Genomic DNA, 11508 nt, shown 5'->3' with positions numbered 1-11508 from the left:
TGATTTATAAACAAATGTTTTCCAAAACCTTAAAAGTAAATGTTTTAAAACCGATTTTTAAGGCTTTCTCAAGGGGTTGCCAGCAAAACTATATCCACCTTTAATCACCTTCATTTCCAAAGTTTTGGTTCTATAATGCATAGGCAAGCTTTCTCATAAAACATACACATTTAAACATCCTTATCATCTCTATAGATAAAAAAAAAGAAGGGAAATGTTTAGGGGTTAAACAAATAGCATACAATTTGGATATTGATTACGTATCCTTTATTTTCTAAATTAGAATATAAACTATATAAATAAAAATGAACTTCTGGCTATGGTCATTTTTTATTACATTTAATATTTCTTATTATATGTAAGGTCCTATTACAATTTCTTTTATCGAAGGGGAAAAAATTTAAAAGCAACGAATAAGGTACAGGACATCACCAAAACTAGTCATCACACTAAAGATATTTCTAGTCTCGCTTAGTGTCCCTTATAGTTTACACAGGTGTGCTGTCAATTCATCCAAGCCTGAGAGTTAACAGTAAGAAACAGCAAGTTAGTTTAAAATAAAATTATAGCTACAGGAAATTAACTACTCCATCAATGCCAACTGCTCCTAAAATTTATTTTTTGGTTATGAAGGTAATTTGGAAAGGTCTAATATCCATAAATCATTACTATGCTTTATAATCCATTTTTAAACACAATCCTGTCTTTTTATGTATTTCATATGCCTCATTCCTAGACTAGTCTCTGTCATTTTTTAGTACTGTCAGCAATCTAACTATCTCATTTGTCTTTATTTCTCCAAAGCATTCCTCGTCTGTGACTTTCTCAAAACACTAATAGCTGACAGCTTCTTTCTTCCCACAGAGCTGCAGCCTAAAATTTCTATGACGTAGTTACCAATACAGAACAAGAGCGTATCTACATATAAAAGTTTTAGAACTGGAAAGTGAATGAAAAGCAAAATAATACCAGCATAAGCTCAGTGATGACAGGACTTTTGGAAACATTTGCAAGTTCTTATGGTTCTCACTCTCAGAATTATGCTCCTATGTCCTCACTAGGATGAGTTCTGCCTGCGGACAGGTCTGGGGGACACAAGTCCCAGTGATCTCAGGCAGGCACACTTACATCATCCGCCAAGGCCGCTGCACTGCGGAGGACGGGGGCGGGGCTCTGCTTCTCGTAGTAGTGTAGCTTTTCATGAATCTGGAAGAAAATCAAACGCATATAAACTCAACTGCCAGCCAACGATCTGAGATATTTAAACACCTTTTTTATATTTGTAAATAGAAACTGATCCCCTGAACATTTGAAACAATAGTTGTACATTTATATTAACCCTCAGATGCCAAAAATGGACAATTTGTCTACTAGCTAGGGTCGAGTTTCAACATTAACTCAAATGTGGAAAAAAATCTTCATCAAAGAGAACCTACATAAAAACTAAACCCATTCTCCCCCAAATAAGTATGCTAGTTTCCTAAAATCTATTTTTTCTAAACATATTGCTTTAATGCTTCAAGTTGAAGTTTACGTTCCTGCTAAAGACATAAATTATGTTAAAGAAAAACGATAAACTGGCAGTGACTTTCTGACAATTTAGGGTGTAAAAACCGCCAACTGGGAAGAAACTGGCACTGTACCCATCTCCGTGCCAACACCCCAGGACCACCTGAGCAAGCACACATTTCCTTTCACTTTTTATCCTTTCTGTGTGTGTCCAAATTGTAAACTTTCTCCCCAAAGTTCAAATTTTTCATAACCTGTGACATTTCTCATAACTTTTTCATTGAAATAAAGCATTTTTCATATTGTGAAGCAAAATTGTATTATAAATAAAAAGTAAGTTAGTTCTTCATTTCCCATCATCATTACTCAAGAAACACAAAAGGAGTAATATATTTTAATGTATTAAATGACAAATTGAGTTCCTAAAAATTTAGTATTGTAAAGTTAAGAGATGGAAAATGCTCTGACAAATGCTTAACTGTCAGTAGTTAAATTTAATCTAGTTCAGCTCTTATAAAGGTACTCTTAAATTAAATTTTACACTTAAAAGCTTACTTTAGCCTTTCCTTTTATTTATAGTAGGAGGAGTCTGAGTTGAAGTAAATCGACGGCAGTGAGTTTGGTTTTTATATTTACAGTTGAGGAAAACTGTCCTCCACTGTATATATGAAAAACAGTTGTACCTCAAGATATCCTGATTTTAATAGGTATCAAGTAATATACTCTTTAATTATACTCAAAGCAAACTCATTGTAAAGGATCTGGAAGACAGATTTTATGTTGATTAGCCAGATGTCATTGCTAAAAGAGGATCCTATTACCTTTTTGGCTACCTGGTACATAATATGAAGGAAAGGGGAAAGAATTTTGACACTTATGATATTACCAGAATAATCTGGACAAGATTTTTACTTAATAAATTAGAACCTTTAAACACTGATCACATTAGGGCATTAAACAAATTTTAAATAATACAAGCTATAAAAGAGTAATATTTGATTTGAGAAACTATTGAACTATGAGTTTAAACAAAACCCAAATATCCTAAAGGATATATTAATTTTCTTTACATAATATCAAGAATTAGGTCACCTTGACATATGTTATAATAAAATACTGAGCTTTCATAAAATAGTGAGCCTATCATTAAATCTGTCTATTTTGTTTAAATGTTTAAATGTCCACTTCCCTGCTTATAACAACACGAAAGGATTATACTGACCAGGCACTCACCATGTGCCTGTATTATCTAAAGAACTGTTATCAGTACTATTAGTAACATAGTCTTCAGTGAGTTTAATATTTTAATTGCTTAACTTTCACAAGAACACTGAGGGAAGTAGAACCATCACCCCTATTTTACAGATAAACAGTTACACAGGAGGTAAGTAAATTACTGCAGTCCAAAAGCTACTGAGTGGAAGAACTGGGATTGAAATTTCAGGCCATCTGGCTTTTTAGACTAAGATCTCATCTTTGTCCTGCATTGACTTCACTCACTGCTGTGTGAATATGATCCATGTACAGGGCACAGAGAGGAGTTTGGGGAGATATGTGACAATTGTTAATGATTGTTTTGAATGACTGGAGGGTTATGAATGACTACTTCTCCATCTTCCCCCACCCCCCAGTTTTTCCTTTTATTTTCATTTTTCCTTTCCTATGTTTCCTATTTTTTCTACATTAACTTGTATTACTAATACAAGTTACATATTATTGTTGTTGTTGTTGTTGTTTGCCGTCGAGTCGGCCCTGACTCATAGCGACCCCTCCTTGGGTTTCCGAGGCAGTATCACTATGGAAGTAGGATTGCCCAACCTTCCTTCCGAGGAGTGGCTGGTGGGTTTGAACCGCCAGCCTTCTGGTGAGCAGTCAAGTGCCTTAGGCACTATGCTACCAGAGCTCCTACATATTATTACAATGCTACATATTATTAATACAAGGTAATGTAGAAAAAATAGGAAACACAGGAAAGGAAAAATGAAAAACCCAGGGGGTGGGGGGAGATGAAGAAGTAGGAGCTCTGGTAGCATAGTGGCTAAGGCACTTGACTGCTAACCAGAAGGCTGGTGGTTCAAATCCACCAGCCAGTCCTTGGAAGGAAGATGGGGCAATCCACTTCTGTAGTGATACTGCCTCAGAAACCCAAGGAGGGGTCACTATGAGTCGGGTTCGACTCAACGGCACACAACAACAAATAATATAATTATAACCTAAAATCATACATCCCAGATTAACATGTTATTTTTCCACTTAATTTACTTTTTCTGAGCCTTTTAAAAATAAAAGCAGTCAGCTCTGCTTTCTCATCCATCGTCTCTAGATCTTCAGCCCAAGTCCTACAACTGCCCACTCCTGGACTTTATCCTACATCAACAGTTTGTAAAATGTTCTCCAACAATGTCAAAATGCTGGCAACCCTATAGTTGATAGGTGTTTTACTTCACTACATCATTTTAAAAATAAACTACTATGAAAGTAAAAATTATTGTAAAAATGTTGAGCTGTTCACTATCTCCAAAAAAACAGTGCCATCATTCAGTTTTTTTTATTAGAATTCATAATATCCAGGGAAGAAAAAGAAAACCCAAAAGAGTTTAAAATGCTGACATAATAAATGTGGGAGCAGTGGTGGTTCGGTGTGAGAAATCTCAGCTTGCACATAGGAGACCTGGGTTTGATTCCTGACCAGTGCACCTCAAGCGCAGCCACCACCTGTCCACCGGTGAAGGCTGCATGTAGCTATGATGCCGACCAGGTCTCAACAGAGATTTAAGACAAAAACAGACTAGGAACAAAGGCCTGGCAATCTACTTCTGAAATCAGCCAATTAAAACCCTATGGATCACAACAGTCTGATTCACAACCGATCACAGGGATGGCACAGGAGGGGGCAGCATTTTGTTCCATTGTGCTTGGGTCAGCATCAGTTGGGAGCCAACTTGAAGACAGCTGACAACAACAAGAAATATAACATACAAGTAACAGATACAGACTTCACTCTAAGTCTATCTAATAAAATTTTCTGTGATGATGAAAATATTCTCTATCTGTATTGTCCTATATGGTAGCCACTAGTCACATGTGGCTATAGAGCACCTGAACTGTAATTTGTATAGCTGAAGAAATAAATTCTTAATTTTATTTCACTTCAGTTAAATATAAATAACAACCTGTGGCTGCTGTTGTTGTTGTTATGTGCCATTAAGTGGGACCTGACTCATAGCAACCCTTCCTTGGGTTTCTGAAGTAGTATCACTATGGAAATAGATTGCCCAACCTTCTTTCTGAGGAGTGGCTGGTGGGTTTGAACTGCCAGCTTTCTGGTTAGCAGACAAGTGCCTTAGTTTTACTATGCTATCAGAGCGCCTAACCTGTGGCTAGTGGCTTTCATAGCACATAAAATGGCATAACTTTATACACTGTGTAAGTTCCCTTTATGTCCCAGAAAATTCTCTCTGACATAGTTTGATTGGCAAATTTCCCAGGTGGTAACATTTTGAAAGCCAGTAGGCCAATACATAACCAAGATGTGGCTTGCTCATCAATTAAGAAACTAGCATCTATGATTAAATGCCATTTATAGCCAAACCTGCAAAATCTCATTTATTGTAACTAAACATTTCTCCTTGCAAATTCAACCATGTAATAAGAATGTATTTCATTTTTCTTCCATAAACACCAGGAATAGGACAAAGTGAGGAAGGAGTTAAGGAAGAGGATTTGGGGGTCAAGAAATTGGAAGAGAAGAGGAGACTACTTAATTTTATATGATAAAGATATGTACAAATATTCAAAAGGAAGATCATAAAAAAATGATATGTTAAAATATTTAAAATACAGCATTAGGCAAGCACATTTCAAAAAGCATATACATTATGCTCCATAAATATACTGTGTATATATATGTGTCGTTAACTTTATTTTCTATAATTACATATGTAATCAGAAAAAGTCACTTAAAATTCATTTCTATATGTAAACAGTTCCAACTAAAGTTACAGCAACCTTGATTTACACATCTCCTGAAAATAAATGATTAATTTGAACAAAGGAATGTGGTGCCAATAATTTAATTTTAGTACACATAGAGGAAAACTTTTAAAAATGAAGTTTATTAATAATCAAAGTATGAATATAAAGATTAACTGGCCCCAATGCATTTAAACCTCTCAACATGTACAGGGGTATTTAAACTCTACCATAGCTGCCTGAACTATGTTAAATAAGCTAACTCTGTATTCCTTCTCCTGGTTTCTAGTACAAATATGGAAGAGCAATTAAAATAACTGCTCAGTAACATCTTGCCTTATACGCATATGAAAGCTGGGCAATGGAAAAAGAAGATAAAAGAAAAACTGATGATTTTTAATTACTGTATTACCAAAAATACTGGATACCACAGCCTGCCAGGAGAGAAGAAATTAAAAAAAAAAAAAAGTCAATCTTAGATAAATAAAACTGAATGCTCCTTAGAAGTGAGAATGGCGAAACTTCGTCTTGTCTACTTTGAACATGTCATCAGAAAAGATCATCTCTAGAAATGGACATCTTATTTTATAAAGTAAAAGGTCAGCAAAACAAGGGAAATCTCTTGAGATTGACTGACAAAATAGCTGTGACCATGGGCTCAAATATATTAAAGATCATTATGACAGCAAACGACCAAGCAACGTTTTATTCTGTTACACGTAAGGTCACCATGAGTTGGAGTCGACTCACGGCAACAAGTTTGTGTCTCTGTTAACCAATAGTACCCAATCTAGAATTAATACCCACACCCATACACAAACCCTATCTATCTCCTTCTAAATGAGGGGAAGGGGGCACATTCCTGGATATTTAAAAGAAGATTTATACAGCATATCCATAGCAAAGAGCTAGAAACATAGCCTGGGGGAGTATTAAGAATTAAGCACATCACAGAGGGAAAACTGCAGTTGACCTAGTTAACCAAGTTAAAATATTATTTGTCCCTCTTTCATACACCATTCCTTAGTTGAACAGCTACGAAGGAAGAGTGGGTTTTTGTCAATTTTATGTTTGCCATTACTTTAGTCATGGGAGAAAGATGTGGCAGTTTGCTTCTGTAAAAATTACAGCCTTGGAAACCTTATGGGGCAGTTCTACCCTGTTGGATAGTGTTCACTGTGAGTCAGAATTGACTATAGCACACAGCAACAACAAAAGATCATTCAGATCCCCTGTGGTACTAGTGGGGAAAAGATAAAAAGGACTGGAAAATCAACTACAAAATCAGAAATAAAATAGTACACTTATGCTTCCTTCTTCATCTTTCATTTCCTGTGATGCTCTAATGATAAGGAATGCCAGACATTACTTTTGTATTTTTTTTTTTCCTTTTTAGTCATAGTATATAGTGCACCATTTTTTTTAACATTTAAAATCTTTTGATGTTTTAATAATAAATGTTCCATTTTGAAATACTTTAAACATTTGAAAAAGTTAAGACAATATGATAAACACCTGTATACTCAACATCAAAATAAATGTTAACTTAGTATACTTGTTTCAGCTCTTATGAAATAACTCAAAATGGATGAATTCTGGTAGTGCAGTGCCTAAGGCATCTGAATGCTAACCAGAACACTGACAGTTCAAACCCACCAGCCACTCATCCAAAGGAAGACCGGGTAATCTACTTCGATAGTGATATTGCCCCAGAAACCCAAGGAGGGGTCTCTGAGTCAAATCAACTGGACAGCAATGAGGTTTTTTTTTTCCCCCCCTGGATTGCATCAATAAAGGTGGGATACATACATCATGCTCAGAGCTCTAATGCTTCATGAAACTAATTATATTTCATCAATTCTGAATTTTTTTTTTCTTTCTTAGAGTTATTGTTCACCTTATAGACTTGTCTATTGTTTGACTGAAATTGAGCTATGAGAGTATGTTCAGTTCCAGGTCCAAAGAGTGACCAAGAGCCAAAGTTTCAGGGGTTCCAACAGTTTCTATTCAACTAGTTAGCCTTGTCCTTTTTATGATTTTGAGTTTGGTTCCACAAATACACTCACAAATATATGCAGGTTTGAGTGAGGAATCTCTACATATATATTTACATAAGCTACACATATATCCATGAATATAGTAGAACATACAAGGGTAATGTTATGAAAAATTCTTAGGCATGATCAAAAACTCTAAGATAATTAAGTTGCTGGGCCTGGGAACTCAGGACTATAGTCTTGGAGAAGATCAAGGTCAACTGGCATAACATAGTTGATAAAGACAATGCTCCACACCCTACTTTGGTGAGCAGTAGCTGACTTCTTAAAAGCTTGCAAGTGGCCCTCTAATATGCAACTATTGGTCTCTCCCCATCCAGAGCAAAGAAGAGTAAAGAAAATAAAAGGTTCATGGAAACAATTAGTTGAATGCATTAATGGACCACACAACCTCCACAACCCTGAAACCAGAAGAACTAGCTGGTGCCCCAGCTACAATTACCAGCTGCTCTGAAAGGGATCACATTAGAGGGTCCTGAATAGAGTAGAAGAAAAATGTGGTACAAAACTCTCTGTTCCCTTTTTGAGTATTGCCTCTCTAGTTTCTCCTCTGCGATCCCTGTAATAAACACTGCGAACTTTATTACTCTTTCGCATATGTGTTCTAACGCTTCTTCTACTTCTTTCTCTCTCTGTCTCCTGGGCATTTTCCTCAAATCCATCTTCCAAGTCACCATTTTCTCTTAAGCTGTGTCTAATCTACTGGTGAACCTATCCACAGAGGAGTTTTGTTTGTGTGTGTTGTTTAATGACTACCCTTTCATTTCTGAAGTTCAAATATGACTCTTTTTGTAAATCTTTCTGTTCAGTTTTCCAAGTGTCTAGTTGTTTTATTATTAATATTATTATGGTTTCTTTTATATCTTAGATCATTTTAAACAGACTTATTTTATAGCACATTAGACTGTTCTATTACATGGATTCCTTAAGTTTGAATGTTGTTAGTTGCTATGCCTGCTGTCTGTAGCTGAAGATAGACTGTTTTCTCAAGTGTTTTGTAATTTTGGGTTAGAACATCTTCAGTGGGGCTTTCTATGTAGGAATCCTAGGTTGATGGTGTATCCTTCCAGAAATAATTTCAGTGTAGGATTCTGAATCATGAGGATTAAAAAAAAAAAAAAAAAAACTCAAACTTAAGCTATGGCCCAATCAGCCCACAGTTACAAATTATTGAAAGAGATTTTATTTGTTCTTAATTAAATCCAAGGAAGATATAGACCAGATTCTTTATCATCTCCCTATACAGGTGTTGAAATTGCTCTTACCTTTTCATTTACTAACAGAGTAACCCTAGAAAAGTAGAAATTTGGGGTTTATGTAGGTGTGTGTTTCAGTACCCATTCCCTAGGCTCAAAGTCAAGAGAGTGGTATCTTCCACGCTCCTGGTCCAGTTCCTTCAAAAGGTCTGCAACATCAGCTTTAGCAGTTATCAGTTAGGATTCAGTTTACCATTTATCCTGATACCAGGGGATTTCCCTTACTTTCTTATAAGCTTAGTATAGCATTTAAAAGAATGTTTGTAATCATTCGCCTAGAATTTTGAGGTGTTTGCTGTAGAAACTAAAAAAACTCTGGTGGCATAGAGGTTAAACATTTGGCTGCAATCCAAAAGGTTGGTGGTTCAAATCCACCACCTGTTCCACAGAAGAAAGATGAGGCAGTCTTTTTCCATAAAGATTACAGCCTTAGAAACTCTATGGGGCAGTTCTACTCTGTCCTAAAAGATCGCATGGCAGTGGGTTTGCTTTTGGTCTGTACGGTATGAACTAGAAGGTTAAGTTGATTATAGAACGTAAATTAACTCTGGCTTCTAACAAGACAGCAGCCAGATCCCATAAGCAGTATCTCTGAATTTCTTCCCATCCCCCACCCCCACTCTCCACCCAACAATCTTCTTTGTTGTAAAAAGGAAAAGAAGTCACTTTTTACTTTTAGGAAGATATCTGTGGTACATTTATATTTGGACTTTTAAGAGTTATGATTTATTTTGGTGAGTGTTTCTGACCTCAGTGTTGTTTTTAAGTTGAAATTAATAGTTTATCTAATTTGCAGTGACTTTTTTAGGGTTAAAGCAGAAATCCCTGCAATGCTTTTGTCTTTAGACTCTCTTCTTTACTGTACAGAGTTCATGTGAGTACTTATGCTCACACCGCACACTTCAAAATCAAAGCTTTGGGAGCTGATCAGAAGGCTTCCAGAGGCCAACACAGAAAACTGGTGAAGGTGGATGGATCTGCTCAGGTCCTGAGACACACCCTGGAGCAAAGCAGCTGAAAACAGGAGCCAGCAGCCAAGAAGAGCCATTTCTGCCTAAAGTCAAGAATCTGGTTCCCGGAGGTTCCGGCAAGATGGCAGACTAGGCAGAAAAACTGCACACACTTTCTTCAACAAAGAAAACGGAAACCAATTAACACAGACACAAAAGATAATCTTGGACCCCTGAGCCTTGAAGGGAAGGATACAGAAATGGACTAAATCCCAACTAGCAGAAAAATTTGCGTGAAAATACCAAAAAAGGTGACATACAGAGCTGCGGTCTGGCAGCGATCCTGATGGCACCAACAGCTTGGAGATTCCTGAGTGGTGGTAGGACCAAAGAATTAACCTAAAAATCAGCCCTGATAGCCAGGGACTGCACAGAAGATTGCTCTGGTGGCTGGGGAATAAATGGAGAAGGTGAAGAGACAGGCTAGCCGAGGTGTGGACTTTGGCCAGTCTGGATGGCGCCACCATTTTGGAGGTTTAAAAGCGGCTTGACTACTTTGGATATTTAAAGAGACAAAGCTCTCACAGATTCCTGGAGCTTAAGAACACGTTCTGCTTTCCAGCAACCCCAAGGACATTCGAGACCTGCAAGACTGAAAAGGTACCAAATTCCTCTTGTTACTCTTATTCCCCACACCTGCTGGTTGAACGGAGGTGTGGCTATCCCTCACTCCCACCTACCTTCTGGGCCCACAGGAAGTCCATCACAGTCTGTGTGCGCAGACAGAGCCTGGGTGCCCTGCCCTGTCCTCCACTGATTTTTTTTTTTTCTTTTTCGCTTTCTTTTTTCTGGTGATTACTTTGCTTGTATTTGTTTGTTTTAAAACAACTATTATTATTAAGATGTTTGTCCTTTTTACTATTATTCTTAATCTTACACTCCCAGGTCCTATTTTTCAGCACTTTTTCTTTTCCCTGTTCCTGATTGAAATTTTTTTTAAATTTATGTGTTTTTTTTATTTTTTCCCACCTTTTTTCTCGTGGTTAATGCTGTTGCTTATTTTTCTTTTCTGCATTTTTTCCATTTTTTTCCTTCATTATTCTCCTTCTCTACTTTTTTTCTCTTAGTGCCCTATCCCCAGATATTGCAGGTTTTCTTGTTTTTGCTTCTTCTTTTTCCTTTTTTCGTTACTGTTCCTGTGTGATTACATGGTATGTTTTTTGTCCATGAGCTTTTAGTTTTTTGATGGTTATTCAATTGTAATTTGTGCCTAACTGAGTGGGAGACAACAACAGTCCCCATAAGATACAACTACACCCACATCTCCTGCAACTTCACTTACTGAGTGAAAGCCACTACCTCTTTCTCCACCAACAGGCCAACGATAAAAACCAACAAGAAGAGCCTGAATCACCCTAGGCTGCTCTTCACAAATAGTTAACAGAGATCTAAATACAACAACACCACAATGCCTCAGAGACAACAGACCATCACAGTCCACACAAAGAAGGATAAAGTGGTAGAAACAAGGGAGCAGGATACAGACCCAGAATACATCCCTGAGGAAGCAGCAGCATTGGAACTCTCTGATAAGGAATTCAAAATAATTATATTTAGATATCTTCAAAGGATTGAGACACACACCAAACAAAACACAGAAAAAACCTTAGAAGAATTTTGGAAGAAAATACGAGAACAAAATGACAAAATAAATGAAAAATTAGAAATGATTCTAAATCTACAGATAGAAATCAGGAAGATTAA

General features: G+C 36.7%; 1 protein-coding gene across 1 annotated transcript in view; it reads right to left on the bottom strand.

Annotated features, from left to right (window-relative positions):
* MPP7 (membrane palmitoylated protein 7) overlaps positions 1-11508 on the bottom strand; it is a 388287-nt gene that overhangs the window by 165165 nt on the left and 211614 nt on the right. Inside the window, exon 6 of the mRNA XM_007951924.2 lies at positions 1129-1206. Coding sequence (XP_007950115.2) covers positions 1129-1206 — 78 coding nt within the window. The remainder of the gene's footprint in view (positions 1-1128; positions 1207-11508) is intronic.

Source organism: Orycteropus afer, unplaced genomic scaffold (genome assembly GCF_000298275.1).
Source record: "Orycteropus afer afer isolate SDZICR_OR568_19922 unplaced genomic scaffold, OryAfe1.0 scaffold00319, whole genome shotgun sequence".
NCBI classification, from domain to species: Eukaryota; Metazoa; Chordata; class Mammalia; order Tubulidentata; family Orycteropodidae; genus Orycteropus; species Orycteropus afer.
Note: the sequence above shows the minus strand (reverse complement) of the source record. Positions and strands in the feature narration are given on the sequence as shown.